This window comes from Heterodontus francisci, chromosome 33 (genome assembly GCF_036365525.1).
Source record: "Heterodontus francisci isolate sHetFra1 chromosome 33, sHetFra1.hap1, whole genome shotgun sequence".
NCBI lineage: Eukaryota > Metazoa > Chordata > Chondrichthyes > Heterodontiformes > Heterodontidae > Heterodontus > Heterodontus francisci.
In genome coordinates, this window is record NC_090403.1 from 59441596 (window position 1) to 59466251 (window position 24656).

At 45.0% G+C, this 24656-nt stretch overlaps 1 protein-coding gene across 3 annotated transcripts in view; it reads left to right on the forward strand.

Moving 5' to 3' along the window:
- The window catches only part of plekhh3 (pleckstrin homology, MyTH4 and FERM domain containing H3), a 103220-nt gene that overhangs the window by 46465 nt on the left and 32099 nt on the right, over positions 1–24656 (forward strand). For all 3 annotated transcript variants that reach the window (XM_068013701.1, XM_068013700.1, XM_068013702.1), the window contains 2 exons: positions 2402–2559; positions 3056–3179. In XM_068013701.1, coding sequence (XP_067869802.1) covers positions 2402–2559; positions 3056–3179 — 282 coding nt within the window. The remainder of the gene's footprint in view (positions 1–2401; positions 2560–3055; positions 3180–24656) is intronic.

The window sequence follows — 24656 nt, forward strand, 5'->3', positions numbered from 1 at the left end:
ACCAACAGTGACTCTGTACCAAAACAAGAAATGCTGGATTCACTCAGCAGGTCTGGCAGCATCTGTGGAAAGAGAAGCAGAGTTAACGTTTCGGGTCAGTGACCCTTCTTCGGAACTGACAAATATTAGAAAAGTCACAGATTATAAACAAGTGAGGTGGGGGTTGGGCAAGAGATAACAAAGGAGAAGGTGCAGATTGGAGCAGGCCACATAGCTGACCAAAAGGTCACGGAGCAAAGGCAAACAATATGTTAATGGTGTGTTGAAAGACAAAGCATTAGTACAGATTAGGTGTGAATATACTGAATATTGAACATCAGCAAGTGCAAACCTGAAGAAAAACAACCTGAAAAAAACAGTGGGTAAGCAAACTGAACAAACTAAGATGAAATGAAATAAATGCAAAAAAAGATTGTAAAAAATGTAAAAAGGAATGCAAAAAAAAAGGAAGAAAAGATAACTAAAAATGACTAAAAATGAAAGTAAAGTGGGGGGCTGTCATGCTCTGAAATTATTGAACTCAATGTTCAGTCCGGCAGGCTGTAGTGTGCCTAATCGGTAGATGAGATGCTGTTCCTCGAGCTTGCGTTGATGTTCACTGGAACACTGCAGCAATCCCAGGACAGAGATGTGAGCATGAGAGCAGGGGGGAGTGTTGAAATGGCAAGCAACCGGAAGCTCAGGGTCCTGCTTGCGGACTGAGCGGAGATGTTCCGCAAAGCGGTCACCCAGTCTGCGCTTGGTCTCCCCAATGTAGAGGAGACCACACTGTGAGCAGCGAATACAGTATACTACATTGAAAGAAGTACAAGTAAATCGCTGCTTCACCTGAAAGGAGTGTTTGGGGCCTGGGATAGTGAGGAGAGAGGAGGTAAATGGGCAGGTATTACACCTCCTGCGATTGCAAGGGAAGGTGCCCTGGGACGGGGACGAGGTGGTGGGGGTAATGGAGGAGTGGACCAGGGTGTCGCGGAGGGAACGATCCCTTCGGAATGCTGACAGGGGAAGGGAGGGGAAGATGCGACTGGTAGTGGCATCACGCTGGAGGTGGCGAAAATGGCGGAGGATGATCCTTTGGATATGGAGGCTGGTGGGATGAAAAGTGAGGACAAGGGGAACCCTGTCACGGTTCTGGGAGGGAGGGGAAGGGGTGAGGGTAGAGGTGCGGGGAATGGGTCTGACACGGTTGAGGGCCCTGTCAACCACAGTGGGGGGAAATCCTCGGTTGAGGAAAAAGGAGGTCATATCAGAAGCACCGTCATGGAAGGTGGCATCATCAGAGCAGATGTGTCGGAGACGGAGAAACTGGGAGAATGGAATAGAGTCCTTACAGGAGGTAGGGTGTGAAGAAGTGTAGTCGAGGTAGCTGTGGGAGTCAGTGGGCTTATAATGGATATTGGTAGACAACCTATCCCCAGAGATGGAGACAGAGAAGTCGAGGAAGGGAAGGGAAGTGTCAGAGATGGACCATGTAAAGGTGAGAGAAGGGTGGAAATTGGAAGCAAAGTTGATAAAGTTTTCTAGTTCGGGGCGGGAGCAGGAAACGGCACCGATACAGTCATCAATGTACCGGAAAAAGAGTTGGGGGAGGGGGCCTGAGTAGGACTGGAACAAAGAATGCTCGACATATCCCACAAAAAGACAGGCATAACTAGGACCCATGCGGGTACCCATAGCGACACCTTTTACTTGAAGGAAGTGCGTGGAGTTGAAGGAGAAGTTGTTCAATGTGAGAACAAGTTCAGCCAGGCGGAGGAGGGTGGTGGTGGATGGGGACTGGTTGGGCCTCTGTTCCAGGAAGAAGCGGAGAGCCCTCAAACCATCCTGGTGGGGGATGGAGGTGTAGAGCGATTGGACGTCCTTCTCCTTTGTTATCTCTTGCCCAACCCCCACCTCACTTGTTTATAATCTGTGACTTTTCTAATATTTGTCAGTTCCGAAGAAGGGTCACTGACCCGAAACGTTAACTCTGCTTCTCTTTCCACAGATGCTGCCAGACCTGCTGAGTGAATCCAGCATTTCTTGTTTTTGTTTCAGATTTCCAGCATCCGCAGTATTTTGCTTTTATTTTAGTGACTCTGTACAGTTACACAGTGAGTGACCCTTACCCTGAATAAACAGTGACACTGTACAGTTACACAGTGAGTTACCCTCACCCTGAATAAACAGTGACTCTGTACAGTTACACAGTGAGTGACCCTCACACTGAATAAACAGTGACTCTGTACAGTTACACAGTGACTGATCTCAACCTGAATAAACAGTGACTCTGTACAGATACACAGTGAGCGACCTCACCCTGAATAAACAGTGACTCTGTCCAGTTACACAACGAGTGACCTTCACCCTGAATAAACAAAGGAGATTATTCCAATCCTGATAATTTCACGATTGTTCTCAGGCTACTGGAACATCACAGTGTATGGACGAAAGCATCGCTACCAACTCTTCACGAAACATCTGAACCAGTGCATTCAGTGGGCTTGTGCCATCCAGAATGTCATCAATTGTAAAGCTCCTGTGGAGACACCGACACTGCTCCTGATTCAGGATATTGAGGTATTCTGCAAATGATGCATAGTTACTCATTGATGCAATGCATTACTGATTGCGGGGGAAATTACATCATTGGGTATTTGGTGATTGGTGGTAGATTTATTGGCTTATAGCTGTGCAGTGGTTCGGGACACAAGAAACGTAGAAAAATGTATGATGTAGAAGAAGGCCATTCGGCCCATTGTGTCTGTTCATTCTCTGTAATGAACAACATATTAATGAAAGGCAGGCATTTGGCATTAAGAATTCTCAGACACTATTTGAAGAAGAATTTGTTTTGACTGATTTCAGTACTCGGAATTTCTTTTCTGGATCTTGCCTTTTCTGTTTACAGATTCTAACTGACCTACTGTATTATTCCTGCATTTGCAGTTTTTAGTTTTGATTTTCTTGTCAGCTATTTATGAAATTGCCTCCTCGCTTGTGACTGATTCTGATTGAGTTGAGCTCCTGCCCTCAGTCCGTGAGTCTGAAATCTGTCCTGCTTTATTTATTCAAGGAGAATTACTCCAATTCAGAAGTCCTGGAGCACATTTATAAATGGAATCCTATTCTGCAGCATACCCAGAAACCACTTTACGCCCCTCTCCTCCCATTCCCCTATGGATGTGTGGGCCACCACTGTAAGTACAAAACCCTGTTTGGTGATTGAATGTAATATTCTTCAAATCAATAAAATGACGAACATACTGATGTTAAAACCCTGACTTAATCCATCAACATCAGCGGGACAGCTTCAGAGATGGATCATATTTTTAGAAGAGTTGGGGGAGTTCGAGAAGGGGTTTGGGAAGGTATGGAGGATGAGGAGGAGGAACATAAGGGGAGGGTTGATGAGGGTATTGCAGTTGATGTGTAAATTGACATTAAAAAGGCATTTGACAAAGTATCACACAATAGAAACAAAAAAATGCTGGAAATACTCAGCAGGTCTGGCAGAATCTGTGGAGACAGAAGCAGAGTTAACGTTTCAAGTCTGTGACCTTTCATTGGAACTTGTTTTCTCTCGCCACGGATTCTGCCAGACCTGTTGAATATTTCCAGCATCTGCAGTATTTTGCTTTTATACCACATAATAGACTTGTGAGCAAAATTAAAGTCCACCGGATTATAGGGGCAGTGGCAGCATGGATACAAAATTGTCTAAGGGACAGAAAACAGGGGTGAACAATTTTTCTGACTGGAGGGATGTATACAGTGGTGCTCCCCAGCGGTCAGTATTAGAACCACTGCTCTTATTGATAAAAAATTAATGACTTGGTCTTGGATATACCGGGCACAATTTCAAAGTTTGCAGATGATATGAAACTTGAAAATGTTGAGGAGGGTAGCAGTACCAGAAGGACATAGACTGGTGAAATGGGCAGACACATGAGGGATGAAAGGTAAACCTAAATGGAAACTATATCTGCACACAATCTCTAATTGTGGCTTAGTCCGTGTTTTGCTTTACCTCTCACTTATATCCATTTTCAATTTCATCCACCACCTGTCAGACCATCCTGCTCACCAATTATTTCCTGAACTGTAACACTCCCCACTGTTTGTCAAACCTCCTGCTTTTGTGTTGTCAGCAAGTTTTGAGATTGTGCTCCCTATGCCCAGACTCAAATCATTGATATATAAGACCAAGAAAGATCTTCTTCTTCTTTGGCCTCCTTATCTCGAGAGACAATGGGTAAGCGCCTGGAGGTGGTCAGTAGTGTGTGGAGCAGCGCCTGGAGTGGCTATAAAGGCCAATTCTAGAGAGACAGGCTCTTCCACAGGTGCTGCAGAAAAATTTGTTTGTCGGGGCTGTTACACAGTTGGCTCTCCCCTTGCGTCTCTGTCTTTTTTCCTGCCAACTGCTAAGTCTCTTCGACTCGCCACACTTTAGCCCCGCCTTTATGGCTGTCCGCCAGCTCTGGCGAACGCTGGCAACTGACTCCCACGACTTGTGATCAATGTCACAGGACTTCATTAAAAGCAAAATACTGCGGATGCTGGAAATCTGAAATAAAAACAAGAAATGCTGGAATCACTCAGCAGGCCTGGCAGCATCTGTGGAAAGAGAAGCAGAGTTAACGTTTCGGGTCAGTGACCCTTCTTCGGAACTGACAAATATTAGAAAAGTCACAGATTATAAGCAAGTGAGGTGGGGGTGGGGCAAGAGATAACAAAGGAGAAGGTGTAGATTGGACCAGGCCACATAGCTGACCAAAAGGTCACGGAGCAAAGGCAAACAATATGTTAATGGTGTGTTGAAAGACAAAGCATTAGTACAGATTAGGTGTAAATACATTGAATATTGAACAGCAGCAAATGCAAACCTGAAAAAAAACAGTGGGTAAGCAAACTGAACAAACTAAGATGAAATGAAATAAATGCAAAAATAAGATTGTAAAAAATTTAAAAAAGAATGTAAAAACAAGGAAGAAAAAATAACTAAAAATGAAAGTAAAATGGGGGGCTGTCATGCTCTGAAATTATTGAACTCAATGTTCAGTCCGGCAGGCTGTAGTGTGCCTAATCGGTAGATGAGATGCTGTTCCTCGAGCTTGCATTGATGTTCACTGGAACACTGCAGCAATCCCAGGACAGAGATGTGAGCATGAGAGCAGGGGGGAGTGTTGAAATGGCAAGCAACCGGAAGCTCAGGGTCCTGCTTGCGGACTGAGCGGAGATGTTCCGCAAAGCGGTCACCCAGTCTGCGCTTGGTCTCCCCAATGTAGAGGAGACCACACTGTGAGCAGCGAATACAGTATACTACATTGAAAGAAGTACAAGTAAATCGCTGCTTCACCTGAAAGGAGTGTTTGGGGCCTGGGATAGTGAGGAGAGAGGAGGTAAATGGGCAGGTATTACACCTCCTGTGATTGCAGGGGAAGGTGCCCTGGGACGGGGACGAGGTGGTGGGGGTAATGGAGGAGTGGACCAGGGTGTCGCGGAGGGAACGATCCCTTCGGAATGCTGACAGGGGAAGGGAGGGGAAGATGCGACTGGTAGTGGCATCACGCTGGAGGTGGCGAAAATGGCGGAGGATGATCCTTTGGATGTGGAGGCTGGTGGGATGAAAAGTGAGGACAAGGGGAACCCTGTCACGGTTCTGGGAGGGAGGGGAAGGGGTGAGGGTAGAGGTGCGGGGAATGGGTCTGACACGGTTGAGGGCCCTGTCAACCACAGTGGGGGGAAATCCTCGGTTGAGGAAAAAGGAGGTCATATCAGAAGCACCGTCATGGAAGGTAGCATCATCAGAGCAGATGCGTCGGAGACGGAGAAACTGGGAGAATGGAATGGAGTCCTTACAGGAGGTAGGGTGTGAAGAAGTGTAGTCGAGGTAGTTTTATATCACAGGACTTCATGTCGCATTTGCAGACGTCTTTAAAGCGGAGACTTGGACGGCCGGTGGGTCTGATACCAGTGGCGAGTTCGCTGTACAATGTGTCTTTGGGGATCCTGCCATCTTCCATGCGGCTCACATGGCCAACCCATCTCAAGCGCCGCTGACTCAGTACTGTGTATAAGCTGGGGATGTTGGCTGCCTCGAGGACTTCTGTGTTGGAGATACGGTCCTGCCACCTGATGCCAGGTATTCTCCGGAGGCAGCGAAGATGGAATGAATTGAGACGTCTCTCTTGGCTGACATACGTTGTCCAGGCCTCGCTGCCATAGAGCAAGGTACTGAGGACACAGGCTTGATACACTCGGACTTTTGTGTTCCGTGTCAGTGCGCCATTTTCCCACACCCTCTTGGCCAGTCTGGACATAGCAGTGGAAGCCTTTCCCATGTGCTTGTTGATTTCTGCATCTAGAGACAGGTTACTGGTGATAGTTGAGCCTAGGTAGGTGAACTCTTGATCCACTTCCAGAGCGTGGTCGCCAATTTTGATGGATGGAGTATTTCTGACGTCCTGCCCCATGATGTTCGTTTTCTTGAGGCTGATGGTTAGGCCAAATTCGTTGCAGGCAGCCGCAAACCTGTCGATGAGACTCTGCAGGCACTCTTCAGTGTGAGATGTTAAAGCAGCATCGTCAGCAAAGAGGAGTTCCCTGATGAGGACTTTCCGTACTTTGGACTTCGCTCTAAGACGGGCAAGGTTGAACAACCTGCCCCCTGATCTTGTGTGGAGGAAAATTCCTTCTTCAGAGGACTTGAACGCATGTGAGAGCAGCAGAGAGAAGAAAATCCCAAACAGTGTGGGTGCGAGAACACAGCCCTGTTTCACGCCACTCAGGATAGGAAAGGGGTCTGATGAGGAGCCACCATGTTGAATTGTGCCTTTCATATTGTCATGGAATGAGGTGATGATATTTAGTAGCTTTGGTGGGCATCCAATCTTTTCTAGTAGTCTGAAGAGACCACATCTGCTGACGAGGTCAAAGGCTTTGGTGAGATCAATGAAAGCAATGTAGAGGGGCATCTGTTGTTCGCGGCATTTCTCCTGTATCTGACGAAGGTAGAACTGCATGTCAATGGTCGATCTCTCTGCACGAAAGTCACACTGTGCCTCAGGGTAGGCGCGCTCGGCCAGCTTCTGGAGTCTGTTTAAAGCGACTCGAGCAAAGACTTTCCCCACTATGCTGAGCAGGGAGATTCCACGGTAGTTGTTGCAGTCACCGCGGTCACCTTTGTTTTTATAGAGGGTGATGATATTGGCATCGCGCATGTCCTGGGGTACTGCTCCCTCGTCCCAGCACAGGCATAGCAGTTCATGTAGTGCTGAGAGTAAAGCAGGCTTGGCACTCTTGATTATTTCAGGGGTAATGCTGTCCTTCCCAGGGGCTTTTCCGCTGGCTAGAGAATCAATGGCATCACTGAGTTCCGATTTTGTTGACTGTATGTCCAGCTCATCCACGACTGGTAGAGGCTCGGCTGTATTGAGGGCAGTCTCAGTGACAACATTCTCCCTGGAGTACAGTTCTAGGTAGTGCTCAACCCAGCGGTCCATTTGTTTGTGTTGGTCAGTGATTATGTCCCCTGATTTAGACTTGAGGGGGGCGATCTTCTTGATGGTTGGCCCAAGAGCTCTCTTAATGCCATCATACATTCCTCTGATGTTTCCGGTGTCTGAGGCCAGCTGAATATGACTGCATAGGTGTTGCCAGTAGTCATTTGCGCAGCGCCTAGCTGTTCTTTGTGCAGTGCTTCTGGCTGTTTTAAGTGCTGCGGATGTTACATTGCTGGGGGCTTTCTTGTAGTTCAACAGTGCAATGCGCTTAGCGGCTATGACAGGTTCCAACTCTTCATTATGAGATTGAAACCAGTCTGCATTCCTCTTCGCACGTTTGCCATAGGTGGTCAAAGCTGACTCATAGATGGCGTCTCTGATGTGGGCCCACTTGGTCCCAGCATCCCCTGTGGGAGTGTTTTGAAGGGCTGTTACAAGTGAATTTAGAAATTTTTGTAACAGCTGTAGGTGAGAAATTCTGCTCGTGTTGATGCGCGGGTGGCCCTTCTGCTTGGAATGATGCAACTTCTTTGGTCTGAGTCTAACCTTGCTGCACACCCGGGAGTGGTCGGTGTTGCAGTCCACACTGTGGAAGCTGCGTGTGATTTGAACACTGTTTAAGGCGGCTCGCCTTGTGACAATGAGGTCTAGCTGGTGCCAACGACGCGATCTTGGGTGCCTCCATGAAACCTGGTGACAGGGTTTAGTGTGAAAGAACGAGTTGGTGATGCAGAGGTTATGATAGGTACACAACTCAAGCAGTCTCTGCCCGTTCTCATTCATCCTTCCAACGCCATAGTCCCCAAGGCAGGAGGGCCATGAGTCATGGTCGGCCCCAACCCTGGCATTAAAGTCCCCCAGCAGGAATAGGTGTTTGGTGTTGTGGATGCTAAACAAGCAATTCCTAAAATCGATTACTATGGAACTTAAAGTAGGAACAAGAAAGAACAGCAAACTACATGAAGACCAAAGGGAAACTATAAACTTGGCTCAGTGATTGCATTGTTTCCCTCTGAGCTCATCCACTTTGGGCCTAAAAAGGATAGAACAGGTTACTTTCTAAATGGTGAAAAGCTAGAAACAGTTGCGGTCCAAAGAGACTTTTGGGGTCCAGGAGCACAGGTTATTAAAATGTCATGAATAGGTACACAGAATAATTAAGGAGGCTAATGAAATGCTGGGCTTTATATCTAGAGGACTAGAATAAAGGGGATAGAAGTTTTGCTACAGCTATATAAAGCCCTGGTTAGACCACACCTGGAGCACTGTGAGCAGTTCTGGGCACCACACATTAGGAAGGATATGAAGGGCACGCAGCATAGAGGTACCAGAATGATAACCTGGATTCCAAAGGTTAAATTATGAAGAGAGATTACATAAACTGGGCTTGTATTCCCTGGCAATTAGAAGGTTAAGCAGTAATTTGATCCAAGTTTCCAAGATATTAAGGGGAACAGATAGGGTAGATAGAGAGAAATTATTTCCGTTGGCTGGGGAATCTAGGTAACAGAATCTAAAATTTAGAGCCATTCCTTTTAAGAGTGAAATTAGTAAACACTTCTACATACAAAAGGTGATGGATTTTTGAAACTTTCTTCTGCAAATGGCAATTCACCCTAGATCTGAAGCTTTTAAAATCTGAGATTGATAATTTTGTTAACAGTTCAAGAATAAGACCTTTTTAAAATGGAGATGAGAATTTTTTTCTCTCAGAGGGTTGTTAGTTTGTGAAAGTCTCTCCCCAGAAAGCAGTGGCGGCTAGGTCATTGAATTTATTCAAGGTTGCGTTAGATAGATTTTTGAAAGACAAGAGAGTCAGGGGCTATGGGGGCAGACAGGAAAGTGGAGTTGAGACCACAACCAGATCAGGCATGATCTTATCGAATGGCGGAGCAGGCTCAAAGGGCCAAATGGCCTACCGGTATGTTCGTATGTAATCCATTTGGTTAGAGTTGAGAAGCAAAAAGGGGATGATCACACTACTGAGGGTATTCTTAGTTTTTTAGTTTTAGAGATACAGCACTGAAACAGGCCCTTCACTGTGCCAACCATCAACCACCCATTTATACTAATCCTACACTAATTCCATATTCTTACCACATCCCCACCAGTCCCTATATTTCCCTACCACCTACCTATACTAGAGGCAATTTATAATGGCCAATTAACCTATCAACCTGCAAGTCTTTGGCATGTGGGAGGAAACCGGAGCACCCGGAGGAAACCCACGCAGACACAGGGAGGACTTGCAAACTCCACACCCAGAATTGAACCCGGGTCGCTGGAGCTGTGAGGCTGCGGTGCTAACCACTGCGCCACTGTGCCGCCCCTATTCTATAGGCCTTCAAATAATGGGAGAGAGAGATAGAGGAGCAAATGTGCAGGGAAATCAGTGATGTGTAAGAACTGTAACATGGTGATATTGGGGGACTTTAATTACCCAAGTATCAATTGAGATAATGTTAGAGTAAAGGGAAAGGAGGGGGAGGAATTTCTGAAATGTGTTCAGGAGACCTTCCTTGATCAGTATGTTCTCAGTCCAACTAGGAAGGAGGTATTGATGGATCTGGTGCTGGGGAATGAGGTGGGACAAGTGGACCAAGTGTCTGGGGGGGGAACACTTGGGTAAGAGTGATCATTGTATCATAAGGTTTAGATTAGTAATGGAGAAGAGTAAGGAACAATCTAAACTACAACTTCTAAATTGGAAGAGGGCTAACTTCAATGAGATGAGAGGGGATCTGGCCAGGGGAAAATGTTTGGCAAGAAAAACTGTAATGGAACAATGGATTCATTAATAAATCTGGAATTAAAAACTAGTCTCCGTAATGGTGACCAAGAAACTACAAGATTGTTGTCAAAATCCATCTGGTTCACTAATGCCCTTAAGGGAAGGAAATCATCCTTACCCGGTCTGGCTCGGGTGTGACTCCAGACCTACAGGAATGTGGTTGCCACGTAGTTATACCAAACCACTACAGAAAAGTTGAATAAAGAATAATACTGGATGGAGCACCAGAAACGATAATACAACCTGCCCAGTTGACCCTGCAAAGTCCTCCTTACTAACATCTGGGGACTTGTGCCAAAGTTGGGAAAGCAACAGCCGGACATTGTCATATTCACTGAATCATACCTTACAGCTAATGTCCCAGACTGAGCCATCACCATCCCTGAGGCGGCAGAGCTGTGGTATATAGTTGAGAGGGAGTTGCCCTGGTAATCCTCAACATTGACTCTAGACTCATGAAGTCTCATGGCATCAAGTCAAACATGGGCAAGGAAACCTCCAGCTGATTACCATCCTACAACCTGTTGTGATATTGTTTTAATTGCTTTAATACTGATTAACATACTACTGAATATCTAAATAGTTTAGTATACATCATCACAAGAAGTGATGCAAGTCAGCATGTGATACAGTAGTTGGAGCAGTGTTAGTCAGCAGGTGGCATATGTATTGAAGAGCTTTCCTAGAATCCTGTTTTTCTTCTATAAAGAATCCTTCGTTTAGTTTACCAATCATTGTTATAGCGTTTGGTATATTTGTTTAAGAGCTGGTGGTAGCGATGCAGTTGTGCACAACCATGATCTTATTGAACAGTGGAGCAGGCTCAAGGGGTTGAATGGCCTGCTCCTGCTCCCATTTCTTATGTAGTATGAATAGAAAAGCAGAATATTTTTTAAAAGGCGTGAAACTTGTAGATGTTGATGTTCCGAGGGACTTTAGGTGAACTCATACAAGGAACACACAAAGTTAGTATGCAGGTACAGCAAGCAATTAAGAAAGCAAATGGTATGTTGGCCTTTATTGAAAGGGAATTGGAGTACAGGAATAAGGAAGTCTGTATAGAGCTTTAGTGAGACCACACCTGGAGTACTGTGTGCAGTTTTGGTCTCCATATTTAAAGAAGGATGTGAAGACTTGTGAAGAGGACATGAGGCTACAAAGGGATATAGATAGATTAAGTGAGTGGGCAAAGACCTGGCAAATGGAGTATAATGTGTGAAATTGTCCATTTTGGCAGAAAGAATTAAAAAGAAGCATATTATCTAAATGGTGAGAGATTGCAGAGCTCTGAGATGCAGAGGGATCTGAGTGTTCAAGTGCATGAGTCGCAAAAGGTTAGTATGCAGGTACAGCACGTAATTAGGAAAGCTAATAGAATGTTATCGCTTATTGCGAGGGGAATTGAATACAAAAGTAGGGAGGTTATACTTCAGTTATACAGGACATTGGTGAGACCACATCAGGAGTACTGTGTACAGTATTGGTCTCCTTATTTAAGGAAGGATGTAAATGCATTGGAGGCAGTTCAGAGAAGGTTTACTAGACTAATACCTGGAATGGGTGGGCTGTCTTACGAGGAAAGATTGGACAGGCTAGGCTTGTATCTGCTGGAATTTAGAAGAGCAAGAGGCGACTTGATTGAAACATATACGATCCTGAGGGGGCTTGACAGGATGTCATCCTTGTGGAAAGGATGTTTCCCCTTGTGGGAGAATCTCAAACTAGGGATCACTGTTTAAAAATAAGGGGTTGCCCATTTAAGACAGAGATAAGGAGAAATTATTTCTCTCAGAGGATCGTGAATCTTTGGAATTCTCTTCCTCAAAAGGCAGTGGAAGCAGAGTCTTTGAATATTTTTAAGGCAGAGGTAGATAGATTCTTGATAAGCAAGGGGGTGAAAGGTTATTGGGAGTAGGTGGGAATGTGGAGTTGAGGTTACAATCAGATCAGCCACGATCTTATTGAATGGCGGAGCAGGCTCGAGGGGCTGAGTGGCCTACTCTTGCTCCTAATTCATATGTTAGTAGCTGCCATCTTGTTGCCCAACATGAGCAAGGTTATGGGGAGAAGGTGGGGGAGTGGCACTAGGTGAAGTGCTCGTTTGGAGAGCTGGTGCAGACTCGATGGGCCAAATGGCCTCCTTCTGCGCTGTAACAATTCTGTGATTCTGAAGTTGGCCAATGAAAGCAAACTTGGAAGTGAGGATGATACAATCAACTGTAATAGGACATAGATAGGCTAGCAGAATGGGCAGACAAGTGACAGATGAAACTTATACAGAAAAGTATGAGCTGATGCATTTTGGCAGATGGGATAGGGAGAGGCAATATAGACTTAATGGCACAGTTCAAAAGAGTGTATAGGGAGAGAGGGACCTGGGGGTTATGTGCATAGATCATTGAAGGTGGAAGGATATATTGAGATAGTAGTTAGTAAAGCATGCGGGACCTTGACCTTCATAAATAGAGGCATTGAGTAGAAAAGCAGGGAAGTTATGCTGAACCTTTATAAAGCTCTGGTTAGCCCACAACTGGAGTATTGCATCCAGTTCTGGTCACCACACTTTAGGAAGGATGTGAGGGTCCTTGAGAGGGTGCAGAGGAGATTTACCAGAATGGTTCCAGGGATGGGGGATATTAGTTACAAGGTTAGTTTGGAGGAGCTAGGGTTGTTCTCCTTGGAGCAAAGGAGATTGAGGAGAGATTTGATAGAGGTGTACAAGATTATGACAGGTTTAGATAAATTAGACAGAGAAAAGCTATTCCCATTCGCTGATCGTACAAGGACTAGGGGACACAGATTTAAGGTTTTGGGCAAGAGATGCAGGTGGGATGTGAGGAAGAACTTCTTTACGCAGGGAGTGGTAATGACCCAGAACTCACTGCCTATGAGTCTGGTGAAAGCAGAGATGACATGATTTTGAAATGAGATTGAATGGGCACTTCAGGAAAATAAAGTTGCAGGGCTATGGGGATTGAGCGGGGAAATGGGACTGACTGGATTACTCTACAGAGGGCTGGCATGGACTTGATGGGCCGAATGGCCTCCTTCTGTGCCGTTGTGACTCTATGACAACATGCAGAAGTAGTTTGTCACACAGCAAGTTGTTGTGATCTGGAATACGCTGCCTGAAAGGGCGGTGGCAGCAGATTCAATAATAACTTTCAAAAGGAAACTGGATAAATACACGAAGGGCAAAAAAAAATCACACGGCTATGCGGACACAGCAGGGGAGTAGTTAAATAGATAGCTCTACCAAAGAGCCAGCATAGATCTGATTGGCTGAATGGCCTCCTTCTGTAATGTATCATTCTGATTGTTTTTGAGGCTGTGACAGATAACATAATTTGATTACTATTTATTTGAACATTCATAAAACAAAAGCCCACATGAAATATAATTGTAATTAAACTAGCTTCCTCAGCTAGATTATTGAAAAAATGTTTTAAAGAGGAGCCCCTGCTCCACATTACTGGTATAACAGGGCAACACACAGTAAACTGAGGAAGGTGAGCCAACAATGTGGCAGGGGATAACAGAAGTGGAGACAGTCTCAGGAAAGGTTGGAGGATGGGCTGCAATCAGATGGGGTTTAGAAGCCAGCAGGTCTGAACTGAAGGCAGGAAGCTGCTCTCCCATCCCAATGTCCAGTGGGGGGATGGTTTTCCTTCTGTGCAGAAGAAGGTTATAATAATAATTAACATTGCGCGTAAGATAGAAAAATAGGAGCAGGAGTAGGCCATTCGGCCCTTCGAGCCTGCTCCGCCATTCATTATGATCATGGCTGATCATCCAACTCAGTAACCTGTTCCCTCTTTCCCCCCATACCCTTTGATCCCTTTAGAACCCAAGAGCTATATCTAACTCCTTCTTGAAATCATACAATGTTTTGGCCTCAACTGCTTTCTGTGGTAGCGAATTCCACAGGTTCACCACTCTCTGGGTGAAGAAATTTCTCCTCATCTCAGTCCTGAAAGGTTTACCCCGTATCCTTAGACTATGACCCCTGGTTCTGGACTCCCCCACCATCGGGAACATCTTTCCTGCATCTACCCTGTCAAGTCCTGTTAGAATTTTATGGGTTTCTATGAGATCCCCCCTCACTCTTCTGAACTACAGTGAATATAATCCTAACCGACTCAATCTCTCCTCATACGTCAGTCCCACCATCCCAGGAATCAGTCTGGTAAACCTTTGCTGCACTCCCTCGATAGCAAGAACATCCTTCCTCAGATAAGGAGACCAAAACTGCACACAATATTCCATTTGTGGTCTCACCAAGGCCCTGTATAATTGCAGCAAGACATCCCTGCTCCTGTACTCGAATCCTCTTGCTATGAAGGCCAACATACCATTTGCCTTTTTTTACCACCTGTTGCACCTGTATGCTTACCTTCAGCGACTGGTGTACGAGAACACCCAGGTCTCGCTGCATATTCCCCTCTCTCAGTTTATAGCCATTCAGATAATAATCTGCCTTCCTGTTTTTGCTACCAAAGTGGATAACCTCACATTTATTCACATTATACTGCATCTGCCATGCATTAACCCACTCACTCAACTTGTCCAAATCACCCTGAAGCCTCTCTGCATCCTCCTCACAACTCACCCTCCCACCCAGTTTTGTGTCATCTACAAATTTGGAGATATTACATTTAGTTCCCTCATCTAAATCATTAATATATATTGTGAATAGCTGGGGTCCTAGCACCTATCCCTGCAGTACCCCACTAGTCATTGCCTGCCATTCGGAAAAAGACCCATTTATCCCTACTCTTTCTTTCCTGTCCGCCAACCAATTTTCTATCCATCGCAATACACTACCCCCAATCCCATGCGCTTTAATTTTACACGCTAATCTCTTATGTGAGACTTTGTCGAAAGCCTTCTGAAAGTCCAAATAAACCACATCCACTGGCTCTCCCTCATCACTCTACTAGTTACATCCTCAAAGAATTCTAGTACATTTGTCAAGCATGATTTCCCTTTCGTAAATCCATGCTGACTCTGCCTGATTCTACCACTGTTCTCCAAGTGTTCTGCTATAAAATCTTTGATAATGGACTGTAGAATTTTCCCCACTACCGCATCAGGCTGACTGGTCTATAATTCCCTGCTTTCCCTCTACCTCCCTTTTTAAATAGTGGGGTTACATTAGCTACCTTCCAATCTGTAGGAACTGTTCCAGAGTCTATAGAATCTTGGAAGATGACCACCAATGCATCCACTATTTCCGGGGCCACTTCCTTAAGTACTCTGGGATGCAGACCATCAGGCCCTGGGGATTTATTGGCCTTCAATCCCATCAATTTCCCCAACACCATTTCTCTACTAATACTGATTTCTTTCAGTTCCTCTCTCTCACTAAGCCCTGTGTTCCCCAACATTTCTGGTATGATATTTGTGTCCTCCTTTGTGAAGACAGAACCAAAGTATGGGTGGTTGATGGTCGGCACAGACTCGGTGGGCCGAAGGGCCTGTCTCAGTGCTGTATCTCTAAACTCTAAACTATGCATTTAGTTGGTCAGCCATTTCTTTGTTCTCCATAATAAATTCCCCTGTTTTTGACTGTAAGGGACTTACATTTGTCATCACCAATCTTTTTCTCTTCACATACCTATAGAAACTTTTACAGTCAGTTTTTATGTTCCTCGCAAGCTTGCTCTCGTACTCTATTTTCGCCTTCTTAATCAATCCCTTGGTCCTCCTTTGCTGAATTCTAAACTGCTCCCAATCCTCAGGTCTGTTGTTTTTTCTGGCAAATTTATATGCCTGTTCCTTGGATCTAATGCTATCTCTAATTTCCCTTGTAAGCCATGGTTTGGCTACCTTTCCCGTTTTACTTTTGCGCCAGACAGGAATAAACAATTGTTGCAGTTCATCCATGCTCCGTTTAAATGTTTGCCATTGCCTATCCACTGTCATCCCTTTAAGTAACGTTTCCCAATCCGTCATAGCCAACTTGCGTCTCATACCTTCGTAGTTTCCTTTACTAAGATTCAGGACCCTAGTCTCAGAATCAACTACGTCACTCTCCATCTTGATGAAGAATTCTATCATATTATGGTCGCTCATCCCCAAGGGGTCTCGCACCACTAGATTGTCAATTATTCCTCTCTCATTACACAATACCCAGTCTAGGATGGCCTGTTCTCTAGTTGGTTCCTCAACGTATTGGTCCAGAAAACCATCCCGTATACACTCCAAGAATTCCTCCTCTGCGGTACTGTGACTAATTTGATTTGCCCAATCTATATGCAGATTAAGGTCACCCATAATTACAGATGTTCCTTTATCGCATGCGTCTCTAATTTCCTGTTTAATGCCATCCCCAACATCACCATTACAGTTTGGGGGTCTATATACAACCCCACTAACGTTTTTTGTCCCTTCGTGTTTCTCACCTCTACCCATACAGATTCCACATCATCAGAGCTAATATCTTTCCTCACTATTGCGTTAATTTGCTCTTTAACCAACAATGCAACTCCACTGCCTTTTGCTTTTTGTCTGTCCTTCCTAAATACTGAATACCCCTGGATGTTCATTTCCCATCCCTGGTCACCTTGCAGCCATGTCTCCATAATCCCGACTATATCATACCTGTTTACATCTATTTGTGCGATTAATTCATCCACTTTATTGTGAATGCTCCACGCTTTAAGGCACAAAGCCGTAAGGCTTGTCTTTTTAACATTACTTGTCCCCTTCCCACTATTTTTTACTGTGGCCCTGTTTGATTCTGGCCCTTGATTTCTCTGCCTATCACTTCTTATTCCCCTTACTGTCTTTTGTTCTTGTCCTTGATCCCCCCTCCTCTGACTCCTTGCAAAGGTTCCCATCCCCTGCCATTTTAGTTTAAACCCTCCCCAACCACTAGCAAATACTGCCCCAGGACATCAGTCCCGGTCCTGCCCAGGTGTAACGCGTCCAGTTTGTACTGGTCCCACCTCCCCCAGAACCAGTCCCAATGCCCCAGGAATCTAAAACCTTCCCCCTCTCACCATCTCTTCAGCCACGTATTCATCCGATATATCCTGCTATTTCTACTCTGACTAGCACGTGGCATTGGTAGTAATCCTGAGATCACTACCTTTGAGGTCCTACTTTTCAACTTACTTCCTAGCTCCCTATATTCTGCTTTTAGGACCTCATCCTTTTTTTTTACCTATGCCATTTGTACCAATGTGTACCACGACCACTGACTGTTCACCCTCCCCCTTCAGAATGTCCTGTAACTGCTCTGAGACATCCTTGACCCTAGCACCGGGGAGGCAACATACCATCCTGGAGTCTCTTTTGCGGCCACAGAAACGCCTATCTATTCCCCTTACAATTGAATCCCCTATAACTATTGCATTCACACACTTTTTACTGCTCCCCTGTGCAGCACAGCCAACCGTGGTGCAACGAATTGGGCTGTTGCTGCTTTCCCCTGAGAGGCCATTCCGCCCAACAGTATCTAAAGCAGTATATCTGTTTTGTAGGGGAATAGCCACAGGAGATTCCTGAACTGCCTGCCTAGTCCTCTTGCTCTGCCTGGTGGTCACCCATTCCCTTCCTGCCTGTGGGGTCTGAGCCTGCAGTGTGACCACCTCTCTATATGTGCTATCCACGATACTCTCCGCCTTGCGGATGCTCCACAGTATCCCCAGCCGCCGAAACCCGGGCTTCCAGGAGCTGCAGCTGGAGACACTTCCTGCACACATGCTGGTCCTGGGCACTGGAATTGTTCCCGGCTTCCGACATGGAGCACGAGGAGCACACCACGGCTTTGAGCTCTCCTGCCATGACTTAACCCTTTAAATTAAACCCTTTGGAAGATCTTAATGTCAAATAATATCAGTTACTCTAGGGCCCTTCTTCCCTGGTCCTCGTTACTACAGAACTCCCTAAAAAAACACTACTTGCTATATATGAAAATAACTGTAAATCTTTCTTACCTTAGATACTTACCCATCTATTTAGAGCTATTCCCTAACAGCAGTGACTCACCAACCAATCACCTTGCAGCTTTCCTGTGACATCACTGTTGGCAATCCGTGGCAAGCACATCTGTAATAAGTGTCTGCGGTTTGAGGAGTTTTGGCTCAGAGTTAATGAGCTGGAGGCTGATCTGCAGACATTGCAATGCATCAGTGAGGGGGAGAGTTACCTGGGCACTTTGTTCCAGAAGGCAGTCACACCCCTTCGGATAGGGTTGTCTGTTTTGGTCAGTGATCATGGACAGGAGGGTGTGATTGGAAGTCAGGCAGGTAAGGGCATTGAGAAGGTGGAAGTGGAGGAGCCTCAGCTCTTGCAATTGAGCAACAAGTTTGAACTTCTTGCAGCTTGTATGGTCAAGAGTAAGGGCTGTAATGTGGCTGAGCAGACTGACCCTGGCGCCATGATACAGGGAGCCCTTCAAGTGGGGGCATTAAAAAGAATGTAGTGGAAGTAGGGGACAGTATAGTCAGGGGGATTGACACTGTTCTTTGCAGCTGAGAGCAAGAGTCCACAAGGCTTTGTTGCCTGCCCGGTACCAGGGTTCGGGCCATCTGCTTAGGGCTGGAGTGGAACTTATAGTGGGAGGGGGACGATCCAGTTGTCATGGTCCACGTGGGTACCAATAACATAGATAGGACTAGGAAAGAGATTCTACACAGGGAGTATGAGGAGCTTGGCGCTAAGTTAAAAAGCAGGACCTCAAAGGTAATAATCTCTGGACTGGGAAAAGTGGGGGCTGTACTGTTGGAACAAACTTCACCTGAACTGTGCTGGGACCAGTGTTCTAACGAGTTGTATAAGTAGGGAAGTAGAGAGGGCTTTAAACTAAATAGAGGGGGAAGAGATCATATAGGGGAAAATTGAGTAAATTAAAGGGAAATAACAAGGCAATAGATCAATGTAGCAATAAAGGTAACGGTATTCAGAGTATGGCAGGAAGGGACAGTGATTGAAATTTAGGAATGTTCCAGCAGATAGGGCCAGAGTTTACAAAAACAGTTTTTTTTAAAAAATGAATTAAGGGCTCTGTATCTGAGTGCTTGCAGCATTCGCAATAAAACAGATGAATTGTCAGCTCAAATAGAAATTCATAGAAATGACCTAAAAGCCATTACAGAGACATGGCTACAAGGAAACCAAAGCTGGGACCTGAATAGCCAAGGGTATGTGACATTCAAGAAGGACAGGGAGCTGGGAAAAGGTGGTGGGGTCATAGAGTTATACAGCACAGAAACAGGCCCTTCAGCCCATCGTGTCCATGCCGGCCATCAAGCACCTAACTATTCTAATGCCATTTTCCAGCACTTGGCCCGTAGCCTTGTATGCTATGGCACTTCAAGTGCTCTTCTAAATACTTCTTAAATGTTGAGGGTACCTGCCTCTACCACCCTTCAGGCAGTGTGTTCCAGATTCCAACCACCCTCTGGGTGGAAATGTTTTTCCTCAAATCCCCTCTAAACCTCTTGCCCCTTACCTTAAATCTATGCCCCCGGTTATTGACCCCTCCGCTAAGGGAATAATTTTCTTCCTATCTACCGTATCTGTGCACCTCATAATTTTGTATACCTCAATCATGTCCCCCCTCAGCCTTCTCTGCTCTAAGGAAAACAACCCTAGCCTTTTCAGTCTCTCTTCATAGCTGAAATGCTCCAGCCCAGGCAACATCCTGGTGAATCTCCTCTGCACCGTCTCCAGTGCAATCACATCCTTCCTATAGTGTGGTGACCAGAACTGTACTCAGTACTCCAGCTGTGGCCTAACTAGCATTTTATACAGCTCCACCATAACCTCCCTGCTCTTATATTCTATGCCTCGGCTAATAAAGGCAAGTATCCCATATGCCTTCCTAACCACCTTATCTACCTGTGCTGCTGCCTTCAGTGATCTATGGACAAGTACACCAAGGTCCCTCTGACCCTCTGTACTTCCTAGGGTCCTACCATCCATTATATATTCCCTTGCCTTGTTAGTCCTCCCAAAATGCATCACCTCACATTTCTCAGGATTAAATTCCATTTGCCACTGCTCTGCCCATCTTACCAGCCCATCTATATTGTCCTGTAATCTAAGGCTTTCCTGCTCACTATTTACGACACCACCAATTTTAGTGTCATCTGCGAACTTACTGATCATACCACCTATATTCACGTCTAAATCATTAATGTACACTTCAAACAGCCAGGGTCCCAGCACTGATCCCTGCGGTACACCACTGGTCACAGGCTTCCAATCGCAAAAACAACCCTCGACCGTCACCCTCTGCCTCCTGCCACTAAGCCAATTTTGGATCCAATTTGCCAAATTGCCCTGGATCCCATGGGCTCTTACCTTCTTGACCAATCTCCCATGCAGGACCTTATCAAAAGCCTTACTGAATTCCATGTAGACTACATCAACTGCTTTACCCTCATCGACACATCGTCACCTCCTTGAAAAATTCAAGCAAGTTAGTTAGACAAGATCTCCCCCTGACAAAGCCATGCTGACTATCCTTGATTAATCCCTGCCTCTCCAAGTGGAGATTAGTCCTGTCCCTCAGAATTTTTTCCAGTAGTTTCCCTACCACTGATGTTAGATTCACTGGCCTATAATTACCTGGTTTATCCTTGCTACCCTTCTTAAATAATGGTACTACATTCCCTCTCCTCCAGTCCTCTGGCACCTCTCCTGTGGCCAGAGAGGATTTGAAAATTTGTGTCAGAGTCCCTGCAATCTCCTCCCATGCCTCACACAGCAACCTGGGATACATCTCATCTGGGCCTGGGGATTTATCCATTTTTAAGCCTGCTAAAACTGCTAATACCTCTTCCCTTTCAATGCTAATTTGTTCAAGTATATCACAATCCCTCTCCCTGATCTCTACAGCTACTTCGTCCTTCTCCATAGTGAACACAGATGAAAAGTAATCATTTAAAACCTCACCTATGTCCTCCGGCTCCACACACAGATTGCCACTTTGGTCCCTAATGGGCCCTACTCTTTCCCTGTTTATCCTCTTGCCCTTAATATACTTATAAAACGCCTTGGGATTTTCCTTTATCTTGCCCACCAGTCTTTCTTCGTGCCCCCTCTTCGCTCTCCTAATTATTTTTTTTCTACCCCCGTACACTTTCTATACTCCTCTTGGACCTCCGTTGTTTTCAGCCCTCTGAATCTGCCATAAGCCTCCTTTTTTTTTCCCTTATCCAATCCTCTATATCCCTTGACATCCAGGGTTCCCTGGACTTGTTGGTCCCACCCTTCACCTTTACGGGAACATGTTGGCTCTGAACTCTCACTATTTCCTTTTTTAATGACTCCCACTGCTCTGATGTAGACTTTCCTACAAGTAGCTGCTCCCAGTCCACTTTGGCCAGATCCTGTTTTATCATATTGAAATCGGCCTTCCCCCAATTCAGTACCTTTATCTCTGGTCCATCTTTGTCCTTTTCCATAACTACCTCAAATCTTAGAGTTATGGTCACTATCCCTGAAATGCTGTCCCATTGACACTTCTACCACTTGTCCGTCTTCATTCCCTAGGATTAGGTCCAGTACTGCCCCTTCTCCTGGAGGACTTTCTACGTGCTGGTTCAAAAAGCTCCCTTGTATGCACTTTAAGAATTCCGCCCCCTTTAAGCCTTTGAACATAAGAACTAGGAGCAGGAGTAGGCAATTCAGCCCCTCGAGCCTGCTCCTCCATTCAATACGATCTCCTGTCGGTCTCAACTCCACTTTCCTGCCCGTTCTTCATAACCTTCAACCCATTATCAATTAAAAATCTATCTCCTCCTTAAATTTACTCAATGTCCCGGCATCCACCGCACTCTGGGGTAGTGAATTCCACAGACTCACGACCCTCTGAGAGATGCAATTTCTCCTCATCTCTGTTTTAAATCTGCTACCCCTTATCCTAAAACTACGACCTCTTATTCTAGATTGCCCCACCAGAGGAAACATCCTCTCTACGTCTACTTTGTCAATCCCCTTAATCATCTTATATACCTCAATTAGATCTCACCTCATTCTTCTAAACTCCAGAGAGTAAAGGCCTAAACTGCTCAATCTCTCTTAAGAAAAACCCCTCATCTCTGGAATCAATCTAGAGAACCTCCTCTGAACTGCCTCCAATGCAACTACATCCCTCCTCAAGTAAGGGGACCAAAACTGTACGCAATATTCCAACTGCAGTCTCACTAATGCTTTGTACAGTTGCAGCAACACTTCCCTACTTTTATACTCTATTCATTTAGCAATAAATGCCAAAATTCCATTTGCTTTCCTCATCACCTGCTGCACCTGCATACTAGTTTTCTGTGATTCATGCACGAGGACATCCAGATCCCTCTGCACCGAAGCACTCTGAAGTTTCTCTCCATTTAGATAATTTGCCTTTCTATTCTTCCGACCAAAATGGATAACCTCACACTTATCCACATTAAACTCCATCTGCCAAATTTGGCACTAAGACTATCCCAGTTGATATTGGGGAAGTTGAATTCCCCTACTGTTATTACCCTATTATTTTTACACCTCTAAGATTTGCCTACATATCTGCTCCTCTATCTCTCCCTGACTGTTTGGAGGTCTGTAGTACACTCCCAGCCAAGTGATTGTCCCCTTTTTGTTTTTAAGTTTTACCCATATGGCCTTATTTGAAGAACCTTCTAAGATATCATCCCTCCTTACTGCAGTAATTGACTCCTTGATCAATAGTGCAATGCCACCTCCTCTTTTACACCAAACCACACCCCCCCCCCCCCCCCCCACCGCCCCACCCCCCGTCTTGCCTGAAGATTCTATACCCTGGAATATTGAGCTGCCAGTCCTGCCCTTCCCTCAACCATGTCTCTGTGATAGCAATAGTATCATATTCCCATGTGTTGATCAATGCCCTCAATTCATCTGCCTTCCTTGTAAGACTCCTTGTGTTAAAATAGATGCAATCCAGCCTTGCATTATTCACTTGTGCCTTATGAGGTCTATATTGGCTCTGCCTTCCAGACTGACTTAGTTTATCTTCTATATTTGGTTGTGCATCACCCCCTGCTGTACCTCCAATCTGTATCCCATCCCCCTGCCAAATTAGTTTAAACCCCCCACAACAGCACTCGCAAATCTCCCTGCAAGGATGTTGGTCCCGTTCCGGTTCAGTTGCAACCCGTCCGACTTGTACACAGTCCCACCTTCGCCAGAAACAGACCCAGTGATCCAGGAAACTAAAGCCCTCCCTCCTGCACCATCTCTTCAGCCACACATTTATCTGCTCTATCCTCCTATTCCTAGCTCTGTTAATTAAAGAGGGCATTAGTACTGCAGTGAGAGATGACCTTAGTTCTAAAGATCAAGATGTAGAATCAGTTTGGGTGGAACTAAGAAACAGCAAGGGGCAGAAAACATTGGTGGGAGTTGTTTTTAGGCCACTAAATAGCAGTGGCAATGTAAATCACAGTATATATCAGGAAATTAGAGGTGCATGTAACAATGTTTATACAGTAATCATGCGGAATTTCAATCTGCATATAGATGGGGTAAACCTAATTAATACTAATGTTGTGGAGGACATATTCTTGGAATGTATGCAAGATGGTTTTCTAGAGTTGAGGAACCAACTAAGGAACGGGCTATTTTAGATCTGGTATTGTGCAATGAAAGGGGGCTAATTAATAATCTTGTTGCAAAGGAGTCTTGAGGAAAGAGTGACCATAATATGATCGAATTTTGCATTAAGTTTGAAAGTGATGTAGTTCAATCAGAAACTAGGGTCTTAAAGCTAAGCAAAGGAAACTATGAAAGTATGAGGGGCAAATTGGCTATGGTGGATTGGGAAACTATGTTAAAAGGTATGATAATAGACAGGCAATGACTAACATTTAAAGAATTAATACATAGTTTACAACAAAAATACATTCCTTTAATGCACAAAAACCCAGCAAGGAAAGTGTTCTAACCATGGCTAACGAAAGAAATCAAGGATTGTATTAGATCCAGGGAAGAGGCTTAGAACTCACAATGAAGTATAAAGTTGCCAAAATAAAATTGTAAGCCTGAGGATTTTAGAATTCTGCAAAGGACCAAGAAAAAAGATTAAGAAAGGGAAAATAGAATATGAGAGTAAACTAGCAAGAAACATAAAAATGGACTGTAAAAGCTTCTTTAGGTATGTAAAAAGGAAAAGATTAGCAAAAACAAATGTGGGTCCATTACAAGCGCAGTCAGGAGAATTTATAATGGGGAATAAGGAAATGGCAGAGAAACGAAACAAATATTTTGTGTCTGTCTTCACGGAGGAAAATACTAAAAACCTCCCAGAAATAATGGAGATTCAAGGGACTAGTGTAAACGAGGAACTGCAAGAAGTTAAAATTAGTCAAATTAATACTAGAGAAATTAATGGGACTTAAAGTAGATAAATT